This window comes from Cetorhinus maximus, chromosome 10 (genome assembly GCF_964194155.1).
Source record: "Cetorhinus maximus chromosome 10, sCetMax3.hap1.1, whole genome shotgun sequence".
In the NCBI taxonomy this organism is placed as follows: Eukaryota; Metazoa; Chordata; class Chondrichthyes; order Lamniformes; family Cetorhinidae; genus Cetorhinus; species Cetorhinus maximus.
The window spans coordinates 102,249,281-102,271,169 of NC_135888.1; the positions used below are offsets into that span (position 1 = coordinate 102,249,281).

General features: G+C 43.6%; 1 protein-coding gene across 6 annotated transcripts in view; it reads left to right on the top strand.

The window, feature by feature from the left end:
- The window catches only part of LOC144685895 (rho GTPase-activating protein 26-like), a 272,264-nt gene that overhangs the window by 231,274 nt on the left and 19,101 nt on the right, over positions 1-21,889 (top strand). For 3 of the 6 annotated variants that reach the window (XM_078550900.1, XM_078550905.1, XM_078550904.1), the window contains 3 exons: positions 3,934-4,090; positions 11,605-11,652; positions 21,254-21,286. In XM_078550900.1, the coding sequence (XP_078407026.1) occupies positions 3,934-4,090; positions 11,605-11,652; positions 21,254-21,286 (238 nt within the window). The remainder of the gene's footprint in view (positions 1-3,933; positions 4,091-11,604; positions 11,653-21,253; positions 21,287-21,889) is intronic. The other 3 variants (XM_078550903.1, XM_078550902.1, XM_078550906.1) reach the window with 1 other exon arrangement.

The following is a 21,889-nucleotide window of genomic DNA, read 5'->3' on the forward strand; positions in this document are numbered from 1 at the left end:
GGATTGAAAAGAAATTGAGTGAAGTAAATTATTTAATAAATACTCCAGATAGAAGAAAGATGCAGAGGGTGTGTCATGTAAATATACTTAAAAAGTACTTTGACAGGGAAGAGGAACAAAAAGAGGTGTCAGTGATGGTGGATGATGAGAAAGAGATAGAAGTGCAGGACTCTGAAAATGACTTTCCTCTAATCAAATTGGATAATGAGTGGGTGCTTGAAAATTTAAATGAAATATTGAGTTACCTTCCAAACAAGTGTCAAAGTGATTTGGAAAAGCTATTGCAGTCACACAAACCTTTTTGTGGAAATAAGTTGGGAAAGACACATTTAGCTTTACATGATGTATGTATAGAAATATCATCTTCAGTGAGGCAACAACCTTATAGATTAAATCCAGCAAAGTTATCACAAGTACAAAAATAAATTGATTTCATGCTCCAAAATGATATCATTGAGTCTAGTTGCAGTAACTGGACTTCACCGAGTGTGCTGGTACCGAAACCGGATGGAACACAAAGACTGTGTGTGGACTATCGAAAGGTGAGTGGAGTGACAAAAGCGGATTCATATCCCATACCACGGTTGGAGGATTACATTAAGAAAGTAGGACAATCAAAATTTATTGCAAAAGATTGACTTGCTAAAAGGATATTGGCAAATACCATTGTCGGAGAGGGCAAAGGAGATATCAGCTTTCGTGGACTGTATCAGTTCAAAGTCATGCCATCTGGTACGAAGAATGCACCTGCGACATTTCAAAGACCGACAAACAAAGTAATTGCGGGTCTAAGCAATTGTGCGGTTTATATTGATGATCTAATTGTTTTCAGTCAGACATGGGAGGAGCACTTACAGCATCTGGAAGAATTATTTACTTGACTACAAGAAGCTAATTTGGCGATGAACTTGGCTAAAAGTGAGTTTGCAAAAGCACAAGTTACATATCTAGGCCATACCATTGGAAATAGTAAGGTGGCTCTGAGAGATGCGAAAGTCAAAGCTATCGTGGATTCACCAGTTCCTCCGACAAAACAAGAAGTTTTGAGATTTCTGGACATGAGTGGGTTTTACTGGAAATTTGTACCAAATTTTAGCCAAGTGGTTGTTCCACTGACTGAACTATTAAAAAAGAACAAGAAGTTTGAATGGACACTGGAGTGTCAGAAATCATTTGATAGTTTGAAAACTGTGTTAACTACGACTTCAGTGTTGGCAGTACCCAATTGTGCCAAGCAATTTATGTTGGCCATTGACACAAGCAATATAGGCATTGGGGCTGTACTGTTACAAGAAGATGACGCTGGAATTGAAAAACTGATAGGGTATTTTTCACGGAAGCTGAATGCACAACAGAGAAGATATTCAACGATCGAAAAAGAGACTTTGGGCTGAATTTTCCCCCCTTTGGGGGGGAAGTTGATGGGCGGGCACGTGCGGGCACACTTCTGATTGGCGCCCCCGATCGGAGGTGCAGCGCCATTTTACGTGGGCGGGCCAATTAAGGCCCGCCCAGCGTCACATCCGCAGGGAAGCTCTATGTACTTCCTGTGCGGACGGGAGGGGATTGCCTAAAAGCAAGAGTGCGCTCTTTCACGCATGCGCATGAAAGAACACACTCATCTCCCTGAAGTTAAGTGCTGCTCAGGGAAATTGCCTGTACTTTCAAAAATATTAAAAATAGAAGAAAAACATTCCCTTACATGTCCCCTCATGTGACATGTTCATAATTTCCAAAAAAAACTTTATTAACATTTCTAAAACCCTACATGAAACCTCATCCCGCCTGTGGATGAGGGTTCTACTTCCCAGCGGGGCCCCTGGCCTCCCCGCCAACCTTAAGGTTGGACGGGCAAGTCCACTAATTACTTTAATTGATCTGTCAATGGCCTCAATTGGCCATTGACAGGTCAGCCGGCGCGCAGCTGATTTTAAAATTACACCTCTCAAAGATTGCAGTAGTTTGCAGCTTTGTTTTGTGCCATGCTCTGAGTCCACAAGTGATGCCTGCAAAAGTGAAAGGCAAATTTGCCATTGCCCTTGATACTGGGAATACCTTCCCTGTTTTCAATTACAACAGACCTAAAAGACAGTGTTGACTTGGTTGGTGACTTCCCACTATTCAACTGGCACCGTTGTTATTATGGAAGTGTTACAGTTAGCTGCAAAAAGGACCATCTATCTTTAGTGCAACTCTGGAGGAGCAAAGAGAGCCTTGTTGCAGAAGTGTCTTGAATCCTCCCGTCTGCATTTTCCTTTAACTGCAGTCATTTAAGAATGTCCTGTCAGGTTTTGTGCACCCCAGTCAAGAATGCTACAGATTTAATTCTCTGGACAAGTAGTATCAGCGTGTAAAAATTAGGGGAGGAACTATTGTTCCACATTCGGAACACCTCTTGTGCTGCCAATATCGGTGAGCTTATGTTGTGTGCTAGCTTTGCCAGTCTGGCAAAAGTGAAATTATAGTGTCAATACTAAATGGAAAAATTGCAGAACTCAGTTTTACTGTTGCTAGAATTTGTTTTCCTTACACTTCCTCAGGTGAAATGGGGCAAAAATCCCAGCTGGTTGCTAATTTTCAGGCATCTGCCAACTGTGTACTTTATTGGCTGCCAGGAAATGGCAGTGACTCAACAATATTTTTCCATTCCCTTTGCACCTTCATCTAGTTTATATTTTTTTCACACTTTTTCCTCAATAATGTCAGAATCTACGGGGAATTTGTGAAATCTTGTCTGAGTCTCCGTCTTGTTCAGGTTTATATTCTTTTAGAATTTGTTTTAATATGTATGTGTCTTAAGCATTGTATGTCTAGCAAAATAGAAATGAATGAACGTCAAATTTTCTTGGGGGAATAACCAAGCAATGACCTTGTATTTCTTTAACTTGGGTTTGAAATAAGGACCAGCAGCAGAAATAAGGACTGTCAACATCCGGGTTACCATTGACCAGAAACTAAACTGCACCAGCCAGATGATTACTGTGGCTATAAGAGCAGGTCACCAGATGGGAATTCTGTGGCGAGTAACTCACCACCTGACTCCCCAAAGCCTGTCCACCATCTACAATGTACAAGTCAAGAGTGTGATGGAATACTCTCCACTTGCCTGGATGAGTGCAGCTCCAACAATACTCAAGAAGCTTGACACCATCCAGGACAAAGCAGCTCACTTGATTGGCACCCCATCCATCACCTCCAACTTACACTCTCCACCACTGACGCACAGTGGCAGCAGTGTCTACCATCTACAAGGTGCATTGCAGCAACTCACCGAGGTTCCTTCAACAGCATCTTGCAAATCCCCGACCACTATCACCGAGGAGGGCAAGGGGAGCAGATATGTGGGAACTCCACCACTTGCAAGTTCCCCTCTGAACCACACACCATCCTGACTATATCGCTGTTCCTTCACGGTTGCTGAGTAAAAGTCCTGGAACTCCTTCCACACAGCACTGTGGGTGTACCATACCACATGGGATGCAGTGGTTCAAAAAGCAGCTCATCACCACCTTCTTGAGAGCAGTTAGGGATGAGCAATAAAAATGCTGGCCTAGCCATGTCCTGTGGAAAAAAAAGAAAGTCTTCATTCTCTGATGCAGAGTGGGTATTGTTTGCATGTTTAAGTACAGTGCTGCTGGGAGGGGTAAAAGCCTTTGCCTATGAAGGTAGTTGCATGTTCAGCTAGTGATGTTGATTGTTTTTGTCCAGTTCATGTATGCTGCACGTTTTAGACAATGCAAGGGAAGTAGATAGGCAAGTTAGTAATATCAAATTGATGAAATTTCTATTCAAAGACCCATTGTTAAGGTGAAACTCGTTGGGCTAAGCTTTTCTTATAATTTTTAGTGAAAGCAATTGTTGGAAAATATTGTGCAATATTTTGTCAATTAGGTGGATACATCAAATTTAAACAAAATACATTTATCTTGACAGAGAAGCAGAACAACATTACAAACTCTAGTGCCGAGTCTGTGTTCATCCCTACTGTGAATGCTTCATCTAATTCTAAAACTTATCAGCAAAGTGTGCAGAGCCTGGGCCCTTGTGACACTGAGGCACCTGCAGTGAAACTGATCCGACCCAATTCTCTGTAAGTAGAGCAGTTGTTTACATTATTTGCTCCTTTCTGTAGTAGCATCTGTTGATCTATAGAGCAATAAGAATGTCTCTTGTGTAGAGTAAGCAAAATATTATTTGAACTTATTACAACTTAAAAACAAAAAAGTAGCAGTAGCACTTAAAAACAAAAAAAGAGCAGTCACATTGCTGGGAGTGTACTAAAGGCCGCCAAACAGTCAGAGAGAAATAGAAGAGCAGATATGTAGGCAAATTTCAGAGCAGTGTAAAAGTAATAGGGTAAAGTGGAGGATTTCAACTTCCCCAACATTAACTGGGTTAGTCATAGTGTGATAGGTTTAGAGGGAGCGGAATTCTTAAAATGCATCCAGGAGAGCTTTTTAAGCCAGTACGTAGAAGGTCCTACAAGAGAGGGGGTCCTGGACTTAATTTTAGGGAATGAAGCCAGGCAAGTGGTAGAGGTATCAGTGGGGGAGCATTTTGCAGATAGTGACCATAACTCCGTTAGATTCAAGGTTGTCATGGAAAAGGACAAGGATGGGCCAGAAATCAGAGTTCTAAATTGGGGGAAAGCCAATTTTAATAAGATCAGATATGATTTGGCCAGAGTGGACTGGGAACAGCTACTTTTAGGTCAATCTGCGTCAGAGCTGAGGGACTCATTCAAGAAGGAAATAGGGAGAGTGCAGGGCCAACATATTCCAGTAAAGACAAAGGGTGGGACCAACAAATCCAGGGAACCCTGGATGTCGAGGGATATACAGGATTGGATAAAGAGAAAAAGGGAGGCTTATGGCAGATACTGAGGGCTCAAAACAGCTGAAGCCCTAGAGGAGTATAGAATGTGTAGGGGGGAATATAAAAAGGAAATTAGGAGTGCAAAAAGGGGGCATGGAAAAACATTGGCAGGTAAAATAAAGGAAAATCCAAAGTTATTTTACAAATACATTAAGAGTAAGAGGATAAATAGGGAAAGAGTAGGGCCCACTACAGACCATGGTGGTAATTTGTGTGTGGAGCCAGAAGACGTAGGTAGGGTTCGAAATGAATACTTTGTGTTGGTGTTCACAAGTGAGAGGGATGACATGGGTATGGAAATCAGGCAGAAGGACTGTGATATAATTAAAGAAATTAGCATAGAAAGGGAGGAGGTTCTAAGTCGCCTGGAAGGCTTAAAAGTAGATAAATCTCCAGGCCCGGATGAAATGTATCCCAGGCAGTTGAATGAGGCAAGGGAGGAGATAGCAGGGTCGCTGGCAATAATTTTCAATACCTCTCTGACCACAGGAGATGTGCCAGAGAACTGGACGACAGCCAATATGGTACCGTTATTCAAGAAGGGAGGAAGAGATAAACCAGGGAACTACAGGCCAGTCAGTCTAGCCTCAGTGGTGGGGAAACTATTGGAAGCAATTCTGAGGGACAGAATTAATCTACACTTGGAGAGGCAAGGATTAATCAAGTAGGTCAGCATGGTTTTGTTAAGGGGAGATCATGTCTGACCAATTTGACTGAATTTTCTGAAGAGGTGACCAGGTATGTAGATGAAGGCAATGCATTTGACTTAGTCTTCTTGGACTTCAGCAAGGCTTTTGATAAAGTCCCACATGGGAGACTGACAATGAAGGTAAGAGCCCATGGGATCCAAGGCAATTAGGTAAATTGGATCCAGAATTGGCTGAGTGGCAGGAAGCAGAGGGTGATGGTCGAGGGGTGTTTTTGTGACTGGATGCCTGTGTCCAGTGGGGTTCCACAGGGATCGGTGTTGGGTTCCTTGCTTGTTTGTGGTATATATAAACGATTTAGACTTGAATGTGGGAGGGTTGATCAGTAAGTTCACTGATGACACGAAAATTGTTGGGGTGGTAAATAGTGAGGAGGATAGCCTTAGATTACAGGAGGATATAGAAGGGCTGGTCAGGTGGGCTGATCAGTGGCAAATGGAATTTAATCCGAATAAGTGTGAGGTGATGCACTTGGGCAGGACAAACAAGGCAGGGGAATACACGATGAATGGTAGGACCCTGGGAAGTACTGAGGATCAGAGGGACCTTGGTGTGCATGTCCACCGGTCCCTTCGGGTAGCGGGAAAGTTAGACAAGGTGGTTACGAAGGCATATGGGATACTTGGCTTTATTAGCCGAGGCATAGAATATAAGAGCAGGGAGGTTATGCTGGAACTGTATAAAACCCTGGTTAGGCCACAGCTAGAGTATTGCATGCAGTTCTGGAATCCGCATTATAGGAAGGATGTGATTGCACTCGAGAGAGTGCAGAGGAGATTTACCAGGATGTTGCCTGGGCTGGAGAGTTTTAGTTATGAGGAGAGATTGAATAGACTGGGGTTATTTTCCCTGGAGCAGAGGAGATTGAGGGGGGACATGATTGAGGTGTATAAAATTATGAGGGGCGTAGATAGGGTAGACAGGAAGGAACTTTTCCCCTTGGTGGAGGGATCAATAACCAGGGGGCATAGATTTAAGGTAAGGGATAGGTGGTTTAGAAGGGATGCAAAGAAGAATTTTTTCACCTAGAGGGTGGTGGGAATCTGTTAAACTCTCATACCATTTAAGAAGTATTTGGATGTGCACTTGCGATGCATGGCGTACAAGGCTATGGGCCTAGTGCTGGAAAATGGGATTAGAATAGCTAGGTACTTGTTTGACCGGCACAAACTCGATGGGCCAAAGGGCCTTTTTCTGTGCTGTAAACCTCTATGACTATGGCTATTATTTACAATGCTTTTTTCTATATATACCAGACATGCCTTCTTTTAATAGCTACATTGGTGCTTCAGACTTTGCTATAGCACCCATTAAAAGTCTGGAATTAAACTATTTTAAAAATATTTTGATGAGATTACCCCTGTATGTTACAACAAGAGAAAAAACCTCACTGACTTGATGAGGTAGAAAATCACCTTTGCCAGAAGTTCAGAATGGTTGGTAACACTATTGATGCCTGTTAGGTGCATTGCCTAATATTCATTTTCTTTGATTTCAGCGGATCTGAAGATCAGGCAATGAATCTAACAGGCGGCCAATACAACACTCCCTATTTTCTTCTGCTGCCCATGTCCCATTACATTTTTTCCTGTAATTCTGTTTTTTCATATACTTTATTTCATTCCTGTGCCACATTTTACGCGGTCTCATGATATTTATTACATTATCTGAAGTTGCAGTGTCCCAACAGACCACAGAGTGCTGATTTTCTCCTACAATTTTCATACACAGTAGTCTGCTATCTCTAGTATACTGAGAGCAGCAAACCTTGAGGAGAAATAACAGAAGGGATGAAAGAAAAATCACCAAATGAACATGGTCATAAACCATATAGCTCACCTTCCTGCCCACTTACTTAGTGTATTAGAACATAAGAAATAGGAGCAGGAGTAGACCATTTGGCCCCTTGAGCCTGTTCTGCCATTAAATAAGATCATGGCTAATTTTGTTGTGGCCTTAATTCCACTTTCCAGCCTGCCCCTATAACCTTTGACTCCCTTGTGGATCAAAAATCTGTCTAAACTCAGCTTTGATTACGTTCAAGGACTCAGCCTCCACTGTTCTCTTGGGTAGTGAATTCCAAAGATTAACAGCCCTCTATCCTCCTCCCTATGGGTGCCCGAGGTCCGCTGCCTGCTGCAATGTTCCAGTGAAGCTCAATGCAAACTGGAGGAACAGCACCTCATCTTCTGATTAGGTACTTCACAGCCTTCCGGACTTAACATTGAGTTCAACAACTTCAGATCATGAACTCCCTCCTCCATCCTCACCTTTTGTTGATCCCACTTTTTTCAAATATTTATTTTTTAATTTTTATATATACTTTTTTCCCCACCTATTTTTATGACTATTATATTTTTTAAATTTATTTCCATTTTTATTCATTGTTTATCCCCACCTTTTAGCCTATTCCAATCTTTTTTCCCACATTGTCCCCTCCCCCCACCCCACCCCCGCTAGGTCCATCTGTCTCTTGCTCATTCTGCTTTCTACTCTTAATGTCACCATTAGCACCTCCTTTAACCAGTATCACCACCATCACACCCCTTCGACCTTTTGTTTATGACATCTTTTACAATCTCTCCTTTGCCTCCACCTATCACTGGCCTTCTATCTGGCTTCACCTGTCCCACCCCCCAGTATATATTTCACCATATTTTTACTTCTCTTTACTTCTGAAGAAGAGTCATACGAACTCGAAACGTTAACTCTGTCTTTCTCTCCACAGATGCTGTCAGACCTGCTGAGTTTTTCCAGCACTTTTTGTCTTTGTTTCAGATTTCCAGCATCCGCAGTATTTTGCCGCCACCAGCCCTGAGGTTATTGAGGCCTTAACTGACCAATTAACGGCCAGTCAAAGGCCTGTTTCTACCCCCACCGCAATAATACATGAGAAGGCAAACAAAAGATTTCAGTCTGCTACTTCACCATCTCGGATGAAAAGGTGGGAAGGAAGCTGGGGGTGCCCTGTGCCCATAGGAGGCATCTATTTAAATTCGGTTGGCTCACAACTGATTTTTCTATCAGGTGGGGGCAAGCAATACCGCCTCCGTTTCCCCCCCCACCCCAAAGCCCCGTAAAATTCAAACAAGCAAGGGAATATCACTTGATTTAGTTCTGAGAAATTAAGTGGAACAAATTAAGTGGAAGCAATTAGGGGAATAATAGGCAAATGTGACCCCAACACAGTTCTTTATAAAAATGAGAAAGGATAAGGAAGAATTAAAGAAAAGAATGCTTGACTGGAAACAGTAACAGTGATAAGAGATCAATTATCTAGACAGAAAAGTTAACAAACATACTGATGGATCAGCAGTGGAATATCTTCAAACTTAAGATGGCTCGAGTACTAACTAGTTAAATTCCTCAAAGGATAGCAATATGTAAATAAATTGATTAAAACTAAACTCAACCTAAAGACAAGCTGAGATGAAACTAGAGCTAATAATATTAAAGAAAACCTGAGTAGAGAGATTGGAAAGGCTGGAAATGAGCATGAGAAAAAGGACAGCTTATAATGTAGAAAGAAATGGGACTTTTATAAGCACATTAGTAGTAAAAAGGATGCCGAGGATAGCACCATTGAACAAAGAAGTGATTTCTAAAATAAAAACAGAAAATGCTGGAAATTCTCAGGAGGTGAGGCTGTATTTGTGGAGAAAGAAACAGATTTAACATTTCAAGCAGATGACCTTATACCATTTCTGACGAAAGGTTATCATCCTGAAATATTTACTGTCTCTCACCACAAATGCTACCTGACCTGCTGAGTATTTCCAGCATTTTCTGTTTTCTTTTTACATTTCCATCATCCACAGTATTTTGCTTTTGAAAGAGGATGAAGGCCTAACAGGTATTATATTTTTACATCTGTAAGTGATAGTGGAAGAAAGAGTGTTGATACATTGGAGGAGGACATGTAGAAAAGGAATTTCTGGAAATAATTAGCAAGGACAATCACGTGAGTCCTCATAGTATGCTCTACAGGATGTTAAAATAAAGCCAGAGAGGGAATTGCAGAAGCTCTGATAACAATTTTTCAATCCTCCTTAAATGTGTGAATTCTACTGGGGAATTGGCAGTAGCCAATGTTACACTTATAACTGATGAAAAAGGTGAATCTGAAACAATAGACCAGGCAATCTGACGTCAGTTGTGGGCATATTATTAGGATCCATAATTTGAAATTGGATTAGTGATCTTAGAAATCCATGCAGTAATCAAGAACATGTATTTGTCAAAGGCAAGTTGTATTCAACAAGTTCAATATTACTTGAAAAAGTGATTATATAGATAAACGGAATGGAGTCATTGTAAATGTGGATTTTCAGAATGCAGCCAATGAAATATCTCTCAGGAGGATTGTTAGAGAAAAACAGGCATTAGTATATTAGAAAATGTAGCAAAATGGAAAGTTAGTTGTTGGCAGGAAACTAAGAGCTAAGGTTAATAAGTGTTTGCTCAGATTTGGAAAAACTCCACTTTTATAGGGGCCAGGATTTTATGGCCCCTTCTGCACGGCGGGATTATTATGATCCTGCTGAACTGAATGGAGATTTAAATGGCTCACTGCATTCGTCAGGGAGAGGGCAGAGACACACCGTGGTGGGGCCATAAGATCCTGGCTAATATTTTAAATTTTGTTTCTTTATAAAAAGAAAGTTGCATTTATAAAATGCTTTGCTCGGTACGTCGCAAGGTGCTTTGTGGCCAGTTTTTTTTTTTGAAAGCGTATGCACTGCAAAGAAATATCATTTCAGAAATCCATACCACAGCAAGTATCAGTTCTTGCAGTGGCACTAAAAAGATTTCAGTATAACCTGTGCAGGGAGATAACCCAAACTGAAAATCTCAAATATAACAATTCCCTTTTAAATTTCCAATCTAGCATTTAGCACTAATCAATGCAAGCTGTTTTCCAATTTTATGGTACACATGATTGTAATGTACCAACCAGTAAGACTGACTGGAATCTGCTAATTGTACTCGAAAGTTTGATCAGTTGCATTGCGGTGAAACACTGAGGAAAACCATTAAATTTGTTAACTGTGCATCAGCACTTAACATGAGGGTGGAATCTTTATTACATTCATAAGCTATATCAACAGCTGAAGAAGTAGGTGTATTTCTAGATATTAGAAAACTAATTAAGATGAGCTATTATTAAAAAGCAAATTTTAAGGGTTTTTTGGTGACCTGTTATTCACGTAAGCTTAACCCAACAGCACTCCACCAGACTATTTTGGAAAACCTAGGATATCTCTGCCAGCAGAAAGAAATATCTGGGACAGGATTTTCGGGTCGTCGGGTAGGCGTGGCGGGCGGGCCTTAGAGTGGCCAGGAAACGGTTCACCGCCCACGATCAGCCTCTGAACGGCCAGCCAGCGTGAAAGGCATGCTGAGAAGCTCAGTGTTGCTAGGGCGGGTGTGGGGGGAGTGTGAGCGCAAAAGTCTGCACATGCACAGGGGAGCATGCACTGAAAGCTCCCTGAAGGCAGGGAGCTGAAGAATATTAAAATCAAAAATAAAGATTATGAAAATGTGCAAAACATGTCCTCACATAGGACTCACTGACATGAACATAAATGTTATAAAAATTATGTCAAAAATGTTTTAAAAAATTAATGTTGGAAACCTCATCCCACCCATGGCCGATTTGCCCGCCCGGCAATTGTAAGGTTGGACAGGCAGCGAAAAATTAGTTTAAATTAATTGATTAAGGGCCTTAATAGGCCTCTTAATTGTTGATGGGCGGTGGGCACGCTGCCGACTCTTGCGCATGCCCACTGACCGAAATATCGTACGAGTGCGCGATGACATCGGGATGTTCACCCAACATCATCATGCACTATTTTACACCCAATCGGGTCAGGCGTGCGCCTGCCTGCGAGACGTAAAATCCTGCCCCTGGTGTTAGTCACATGATCTGAAGTGAGCCAAATGTAATGGTGGACTATAACATTAACCTGTTTGTATTAAGCCTTGCTAATGTGTAAAATGAATATTTATTGATTCTTCCCAGGGCTGTGTGGTCAAGCTATGCAACTTTATCAGCTAGATTCCGCAAAAGGTGAAAGGAGAATAATGCATAGTACAGGTCCCTTGCACGGTGTTGCAAATAACAGAGACATTATTTATAAAATATGAATTGCATCCCTTTGGTGAGGCGGAGAGTGAAAACCCATTTATTGATTTACTGTTGTTCCTTTAATGAAATTACTCAGCACTAATCTTGCTCAATTTGCTTGTTTTAGTGTGATTTGAATTGGAAAAAGGGGAGAACAAATTCACTGTACGCTGCAGCTATTTCAGCCTTTGCCATGAGTATATTATCTGATCTGTGTACTTGTGATCAAATTAAACACTTATAAACTAATGGTTACCTAAACAGCTTTACACTAGACATTTGTTAATTTTTTCAATACATCATACACCCATTTTGTGCAAATTACTATTCCTAGAAAAACTATAAAGGAGTCCTAACCATGCTAATTAGTAGGAGACGCTACAAGACAGCTTTGATGTGGTTTAACCATTTCATCCTGACTACAACCTGCAAATGTAATTGTTACAAGCTTTAAATGGTTAGTAATATCTAAACCTGCTGACTAATCCAATTGTAACCAGTATAAAGACATTTTTCATCAGCCACAACTCAGTCTGAGCGTTTCTGTTTAATTTTCTGTGTACCCTTTGTCATTATCAGAAGTGAGCAGTCTGTCAGTCTGTTAACATGCCACCTCAGTAATTTCAAAATACTGAATTTGGAAATTGCAATGTGCAACACTTTGAAGACTTAGAATAGTCTAATTTGGGCTAGTATTCTTCAATATGAGCTCCAATCTCAAATGTGCCACTGTAACAACAGCAAAAATACCTTGTATTTGTATAGCGCATTTAACATAATAAAATGTACCAAGATACCTCACAGGAGCTTTATCATACAAAATATGACACAGAGCCTCATGAGATATTAGCGTAGAGTTTGGCAATATAATGGAGGTGGAAATAGGCAGTCTTGGAGATTTTGTGAGTGTGTGGTTGGAAATCCATCTCGGGGTCAAATATAACATCAAGGTTATGAAAAGTCTAGTTCAGCCTCAGACAATTGCCAGGGAGAGGGTTGTGGTCAGTGGCTGGAGCATGGAGTTTGTGGAGGGGACTGAAGCCAATTGCTCAGTTCTTCCCAATGTTTAATTGGAAATTTCTCTTCACGCAGTACAGGATGTCAGGCAAGCAGTCTCTCAATTTAGAAACAGTGGTGGTGGTTGTCAGGTAAAGCTGGGTGTCAGCCCTATACTTGTGTAAAATAACATGATATGGCTGAGTGGCAGTAAGTAGTTGAGAATTAGAAGAGCACCAATTATAGATTCTTGGGGAGCATCTGAGGTATTGGTGCAGGAGTACCAAGTGAGATTATCATTGGAGATGATAATTTGGCTATGATTAGATCAATAAGAATGGAACCAGGCGAGTGCATTCCAACCCAGCTGGACAATGGTGGATAGGCACTGGGGGAGGATGGTATTGTCATCCATGCCAAAGGTTGCATATAAATCGAGAAGTACAAGGAGGGATAATTTACCTTTGTTGTGATTACATAGGTGTCATTTGTGACTTTGAGAGCTGTTTCAGTTCGCTGGCAGGGGCAGAAACCTGAATGGAGGTATTCAAACATGGAGTTGCAGGAAAGGGCTATCATTATGTTATCATGAGTGCTTGGCTGAGTTTCAACAGTGACAGAGGGGGGGGGTTCTGAGTTTGCAGTTTAATTGATAGCTCAATGAGGCTATTAAAAGATTAGCTGTCTTTGCGGCTACTAAATAGAGCTGTGTTTTTATAACAGATATAACCACTTGAAGTGATTTAAAGCTTTGAATGGATTTTATGACTGGGAGATTTTCACTATGAAGTCTGTAGGAGTGAGAGCTGTATTGGATTGTTTGGAGTTTATTTATTATCATTTCCAAATGGCTCCTGGGGTCTGTCCATAGTGGATACTGGGTGAGTGTCTCTGGAGTTGGCATGGAGGGTATGAAAGGCCATGGTGGGGATGGGTAGGAGTGTGATGGCTAGAGGGCTTAAAAACTTCTAAAACAAAGAACCAAGGCAAGCCTTCTAAGTCGCATCACTAAGTACTCATCCCAGCCCCTCTTTTCAGGTGTCAGTGGGCCCAACTCTAGCCTCCCCGGAATGAAAATCACGTGTTTCGGAGGAGTTTTTACCGAGGCAGGTCCAACGAGTCAGGAAATTTCTCAACTTGAGCTAAGCACCTAGGTTGCCAAAATCTAGCCCATGGTGCCAGAATAAGGGCTCACCCATTTCAGACTGTGATGAATAGGAATTTCTTCTCTCAGAAGATCATGGATCCTGGGAATTCTGTACCCCAGAGAGCTGTGGAGACTGAGTCGTTGTCTAACTCAGCCTTGAATATATTCAACGGCTGAAATTTGATGCCCCCGTTGGCAGCGGGTGTCATGGCGGGCAGGTGGGGACAATATGGCAGGAAGTTCAAAAATCGGTTTACACCGTCGTGAAATGTAATTTCAATACATTTGCATCTCATCATCTTGCCTGCCCACCAGAATCATCCCCCGGCATCGAATTTATCTCCGTAGCTTCAGAACGACCTTATTTACAACTGCATTTAAAAGGCATGCACCTGGCAAGCTGAACTTTGAGAGGAACTCAGAAATGAGTGCACACTAACATTGCGCAGCATTCATGAGGGTCGCCTGTTCGACTTCAAGGAAGAGGCGCTGCACACTCAGGTGAGGGCACAGGCAAGTCGCTTTTTCCTGGCTACCTGACAGTGCGTTGCTGGGGCAAGGGCTGCACTGCAGTTGGGGATGAGGTGGTTGGGGGGGTGGGGGGTGCGCGCAAGGCAGCATGGTCTGATGGTAGTGCACAATCAAATGCAGGGGGAGGAGGGAAGTGGCCACACATTAGGGAAACCTTGTATAAAGTGAGCATTCTTCCGCAGTTGAGACAGTTCAGGCGCAGCTATATTGACATGCTTGGAATCGGGCCTCTAGCCTACCTGCTCACTCAAGTAACGCAGATCATGACATGATCCTGAACTTTTCACCCATCCTGCGCAGATTGCAAATTAATGAGTGTTTTAGGGGCTGCAGAACAATTGGACAAATGTCAAGTTGTATAATCTCCTTCTGAAAGCTGGCCGTGGAGCAGTCACTGGTGGAGGTGCTCACAGCCCCTTGCAGTGTCTTCATTCAGGTTTGTACAAGCCTCCCCCATGGTTCAAGCTAACAGCGCAGCCTTGCAGTGCGGGTTAGGAGAATGGCTGCGCATGAGCTGAGAGCACGGTATGCAGTCCAGTGGACGAAGCTGCCGCCAGTCAGTCAGGTAGAGTGGGTGGGGTTTCAGGCAGCCATGCAGCACTAAACTCTGGCCATCCAGATGGTGGCCAGCACTCTTTGGCATGCGTTAAGGGGCCTTGAGACGGAGCCAGAGCCGCGCATATAACCATGAGAGGTCCCCAGGAGACCAGTGCTCACCCATGCGTCTCTCTTTCATCCTGCAGGAGGAGTACATCTGGAGCATGGAGCCTGCTGACCTAGTTGTATGCCTCATGGCTTACAGGGAGTGGAGACGGAGGAGAAAAGAGCGACGGAGGGGCCTGGCTGGGCAGAGGGAGGAGCAGCACCCTCAAGAAGAATGGGGGGCTAGGGCTCCTGCACATGCCGCTGTGCTGTCGTGGGGTTGGCGCCTAGCTAGAACTAGGGTCTACAGATGGCGCTTGTCATTCCTGCAAATAACTGAGAACCAGAGTTGCCAAAGACTACACATGTCCAGGAAACTGGTCAGTCACATATGTCACCTGCTGTCGGATTTGGCGCCATGGGGATTTGCAGGGAATTCACTGCCAGTGGCCGTGAAAGTGACCACGGCACTCAATTAATATGGCAGTGGCTCCTTCCAGGGCTCCACTGGTGACCTCTGCGGCATCTCACAAGCCTCCACACACAAGTGCATCCAGGAGGTCACGGACGCCATATCCAGGAGGGCACACAACTTTGTACATTTGCCCAGGATCTGACAAGCCAGGAAAAAAGAGCACTGGAATTAGCACAGATCTTTGGCTTTCCGCAGGTGCAGAGCGCCGTCAACTGCATTCACATGGCACTTAGATCTCCATGGCAACAAGCAGTCCAGTATGTGATCTGCGAGGGCTCCCACTCGCTTAATGTTCAGTTGATCTGAGACCACAGCAAACACATCCTGCACGTCTGTGCATGATTCCCAGGGATGGTCCACGACTCCTACATTCTCAGTAGGTCTCAGATCCCTGAAGTCTTCCAGGGCCCAAAGAGGCTGCAGGGTTGGCTCCTCAGGGACAAGAGCTACACGCAGAGGACTTGGCTGATGACGCCCATGTGGCAGCCTCAGAGTGCAGCAGAGAGAAGTTACAATGAGGTGCATGCTGCAACTTGCACTTCGATGGAGTAAACCACTGTGATGTTGAAAATGAGGTTCCAGTGCCTGGACCGGTCTGGTGGAGCCCTGCAATACACAGAGGGTGTCACGTATCGCCTGCTGAGCCCTACAATCTCTTTAATTGTCCCCATCCCTTTAAATTACACATGCACACAGTTTTTAATTCCCACCACCAGTTCCCAATAACTGTCCATATCAGTACCTGGATCTGTGAATGATTATGCAAGTCGACAAGATTCGCACAGTTTGAATCTGGCGTCGCAATGGGGGGAAGTGCTGCCTGAGGAGGAGATGGAGGAGCTGCACATCTCCTCCGATGAGGAGGACGTCGACAGGAATGAGGGTAATGAGGTTGTCGAAGGCGAGGATGACGGCACCGGGATCAATGCATTGTCCATACGAGGCATGCACGCTAGGGATGCCCTCATAGCCAATAGATTCATGGGGGCTTATGAAGACATGCTGTGAGGACACTCCATAGATCCTCACATTGCATCTGTGAATTTTTGACTCCTGTCTGGCTGATGGCAGCACACAATACCCCCTGTGATAAGGCTCCTGTCATGGAGACGCAGCGGATGCCCATAGTCCCTACAATACAGGAGCATGATGATGACATGGAGTGGGGACACTTCATAGATCCTCACATAGCTTATGGGAATGTCTGACTCCTGTCTGGCTGATGGCAGCTCACTTGCGTTCTGTGAACAGGGTTATAATATGGAGATGCACTGGGGAAACCTTAAATTCTCCTGATCCTATGGCATCCTTCACGAGCCGAACCCTTCAGAACCACACTGTGACCGGACACAGATGCTGATGAGATGGGAGCCAGCCACACCTCACAGGTGCTGAAAGCACACAGAGAAAATGACAGGAATCTGTGCCCCAGCCCAGGACTTTCCAGCAGCAATGATAAGCCCCATCAAGTTGCAAGCATGACTGATGTGTCAGTGACTGTGAAGCGCACCATCAATGTGCTGGGAAGGTTGCACAAAACACAGGGAGGAGGCCCTGGACCGAGACAACCGCCTTTATCCCATTCAGGAACCAAGCTTTCTCTTCAGACCGACACAAAACACTGATCATCATAATAAGGAGGCATAGACGGGGTGACATTGTCGGGAGTTTATTTACAATAGTCAACATTATGTACAAGTGATTAATGCCCACGCCCACACGTTGAAACTACATTTTCTTAACCTTCCTAACCCTGCCGCTACACCTTGGTGCTCCCCCAACATCCACAGCAGAGGTGGAGGCAGCCTGCTGACTGCTACCGTCTGTGATGACCTTGGCGGGCATCCTCTGGAGTGCCAAGACCTCCAAGGCCCTGGCCTGCTTTCAGAGTCCTGCTGTGTGGCAGTGGCATCCTCCTCGGCCTGTGGAGCTGGAGCTGCTGGGGTCACAGGAACAGGGGATTTGGATGAGCCAAACACTCCCGGAGTCACCTGGATGGATGGCCACATACTGTGCGCCTGCTGATCCTCCTTTCTATGGGTGCCCGAGGTCCCCTGGCTGACTCCTTGAGGAGAAGGGGAAGCTGGAGTGAGATTGAGCTGCCCTGCACCCCCTCATGTTGACACTGTTGAAGGCCAACTATGGCATCAACAATGGAGTTCAGCCCGCGCAGCAGTGCAGGACTGAAGTCCTGGACCAAAGTCTCCATAGCGGCCGCCATCCTACCAGTGTTGACCTCGGTGCTTTGGCATGCTGGCACTATCACCTCAAGTTGAAGGCAGACGGACCCTTCCATGGCACCTTACATTCTGAGAAGTGCAGCAGACATCCAATCCTGATGTTCCCTATCTTGCCTTTGCAGCTCCAGCAACTGAGGTATGACTGAGTCCAGAGGCTCCTCATCTGACTCAGCAGATTTCTGGCCTCCAGCAGTCCTCCGAGAGCCAGAGACCTGGGAAATCCCTGCCGCCCACCTGCTGTGGATCAGACAGTGTGATGTGCTCACCAGATTGTGACCTCAAGGCTACTCTAGAGCTAGGTCCCACTGAGGTGTGTTCTCTGCGCTGGTGAGCGCTGTGACGAGTTTTCAATTGGGGTGTCATCAGATTCTTCTTCCGAGGTGTCTTTGGGGCTTGAGTTGAGGACCTGGGTATACTTGCCATAGAGGGAGTGCAGTGAAGGTTCACCAGACTGATCCCAGGAATGGCAGGATTGTCGTATGAGGAGAGATTAGCTGACTAGGCCTGTATTCACTGGAGTTTAGAAGAATGAGAGGGGATCTCATTGAAACATAAAAAATTCTGACATAGCTGGACAGACTGGATGCAAGGATGATGTTTCCTCTGGCTGGGAGCACAGTCTCAGGATACAGGGTAGGCCATTTAGGACTGAGATGAGGAAGAACTTCTTCACTCAGGGGGTGGTGAACCTGTGGAATTCTCTACCACAGAAAGTTGTGGAGTCCAAATCACTGAATATATTTAAGAAGGAAATAGATAGATTTCTGGACTCTAAAGGCGTCAAGGGTTACGGGGAGAGAGCGGGAGTATGGCGTTGAGATAGAGCATCAGCCATGATCATATTGAATAGTGGAGCAGGTTTGAAGGGCCGAATGACCCACTCCTGCTCCTATTTTCTATGTTTATGTCATGGACCCCAGTGGCTGCTTTCCAGATGTGCCTATGAAAGCAATGATACATAATTAGTGCATGGTAGGGGACTGCGGAACAATAGAACTCATTCAGAGAATAGTTGTCTGATGGATGTTGAACTGCTGGATTCTCATTTGGTTGAGCACCGTGTACCTTACAATCAGCACAGGAACGGTCCAGGTCATCGACGGCCAGCTGGATGACTCTATTTTCAAAGTCTGTAAGGACTTTGATGTCAGGCATTCCTCCACCAGTCTGCGACCCCTCCCTTTTGTTGTGTGCCAGCTTGTCCTGCATGAATACAGATGGAGAGTGTGTAAGCAGGATGCCTGCCAGGCTGGATGATGAGGCATGTGTGGGTGGTGAGTGTTGCCATGGACGGGTTGAGGACATTATCCAGGGCAGATGAAGGTGTCTGTGTGTGTGACAGTGAATTATGATGTCCCTTGAACTGGCAGTGAATGAGATTCTCGTGGGTGTGTGAGTTGAGAGTGATGAGAAGAGTGACTTACCCTGACAGAATGGAGGAGATCATTCATCCCCTTTTGGCACTGGGTGGCTGTCCTGTTTTGAAGGGCGTTGGCGCTGACCACTGCTGCCACCGCCTTCCATGCTGGATTTGTCACCTTGCTTGCTGGTCTTCATCCAGAACTGGGGTAGAGGACTTCATGGCGGGCCTCCATAGTGTCCAGTAGGTGCCTGAGGGAGGCGTCACTAAATTTGGGGGCAGCATGTTTCCTCCCTTTGGCAGCCATGACTTTCCAGCAGCTTCCAATCCCTTAGAGAGTGCTAGCTCTGTGCAGGTTTGAGGTGACAGCAGGGCGGGCAAATCTGAACCTGCTTGCCAGTGATTCGCCATGTTTCCTGTGAATGTATAATTAACGAGGCAGGATGTGCCGGAATGGGACGATACAGCACGAAAAACCACCATTGTGGGTAAAACGGGTAAAATGTCCTTTTTTGCGCCTGCTACCACGGGCAATTTGTGCAAATCTGGGACGATTCTGCCCGAAGTTTTGAACCATAGGTGAGTCGAAGGTAATGGGGAACAGACAGGAAATGAAATTGAAGCCAAGATCAGATCGACCATGATTTTATTGAATGTAGCGCAGGTTCGAGGGCCCATATGGCCTACTCCTTTTATTTCTTATGTCCTGTACTTAACAAATATTAGCTATTAAACCCATTCTTTTCAACAGGCACATTTTACAGGTACATAATTGTTATGCTAAAAGTATCACTTTTTTTCCCTTTGTAGAAACAGCAAGCATTGTAACGTTTAACCTAATGGCTATGGCCAACCAAAAAATCCAAAAAACAATCTATTAAGGACCAAACTAGTTCATTTTTGTCATGATTATAAATTACCCAGTCTTGCGCTTTTCACGCCCGAGAATGTTGACATGATTGCTTATTGGTGTCAGTATATGTATTTGAAAGATTTATGGTCACAAAGGTGAGAAAAAAGGTTACCTACTATTCCTTCTGCAATTTCAGCTTCAGTAATATCCCACATTGTTGGCCAGAATGAATTTAAGGAATTTGAAAGGATTAACCATGCACTTTTAACTCATTGTCACCACTGAATTTTGTGGTTTCTGTCCAGTTTATTTCAAACACTGTAGTTACCTTTGTTACGATTATTGCCAACAGCTGGATTCAAGACTTGCTGTCATGCACATGGCTATTCTTGGAAACCAAGACTCATCATTTGCCTTCATGCTGTCTTCCCACATTATGTGACTTTTGAATGACATTGCCTGTTAGAGGAGGGCAAATCATAAATGATGCCATTTGATTTTGGAAGAAATATGCTGATATTTCATACTCTGTATATTATTTGAGTTCTCAGCTTTCATTTTTGTCATCATTATACCTTATATACTCTGCAATTTTCATTTCTAATGTTGCCATGGTTATCTGCTACAGGAGGTTAATGAGTTTTAAAGATGTATGCACACTGTGTTGTGCTGAATTCATCTTCCTTTCTGCTCAACACTTCTCAAGAGTCCAGATTTTCAGAATGTAACAGATGATTGCTGAGAAGAGTGAACAGTTAAGCTGTTATATCTAAGCACAACAATGATGAGCATTCAACATGTTACTTAGTATTAAGTGTGGCGTACCCTACCAATAACTTCATAGCTGCAAAAATAAATGATGAGGAAAATAATGGGGTTATTATCTTTATTTTGAACATAGTGTGGCACCATTTTTAGTACCAAACTCAAAACCTCGTATACAGCAGTGATTTACGATGAAAAAAGAAATGATTTCATAAGCCAGATTTAAAAACTGCAATTTTATGATTGTAATATACTGTTGTTCTAAATTGCGGTATATACATTTTAATACCACAAAAGCATCCAATGCTAATTAAGATGGCATTCCTACCAGTAGCTGCATACAGTGAATTTATTTGTGCCTTGGGAGGGTTAACTGAAAGTGTGAATTTGCTCATTGGTGACACTAATTAAGTGGCATGCACAGGTATTGCTTCTTGTGCGAATAAAGATCTTTTCGACATGAATCCAAATCTGATTTGCTAAAATGAAGGAAATGTAGTTGACAAAGTATGTCTCTCTTTGTTAATGTTTACAGGTTAAACCCCAAAAGAAAACCCAGTCTCACTAGGTATGTATATGCATTTTATCATTAATGTAGTCAGCAATTCCATCAATATTGAGCGCTCTATAATAATGGCTGCAGTGTGCTAAAACCTGAGTTGCCAGTAAGTTGTGCAACAGAATGGTAGAATGTCCACAAATCTCCACATGGTGATTTCTAGATCTCAGCCCTGTTGGTATACATGAACAGAGTCACAACAAAGCACCTCATATTGGCTGACTATACAGCAAATCTCAATCATCCTCTTCATTGAGGTTGACTTAGGTCATAAAAAGACTTCAGAGTGGAAGGCACAAGAGGAATCACTAAATCCAAACCAAAAATGATGTACGTTCTCCAGTTTGAGCTGAGTAGCTTTGTGAATTTCCAGTTATCCTTTTATAGAGGTATTGCTTTAAAAACTACAGCTTCTGTCAACTATATCGCATATATGAGCCTCTGAAAGATTGAACCCTGTTTGTCCTTTCCAAAATATTTTCATTAGGCATCAGTTATCCTGAAAAACTTTGATTCCACTATTACAATATGTCATTTATTGTGTCTTGTTTTTATTTCTAATATATTGATGCACACTGCAATGGTCACCTTTTTCTTACATGGTGTAAATGC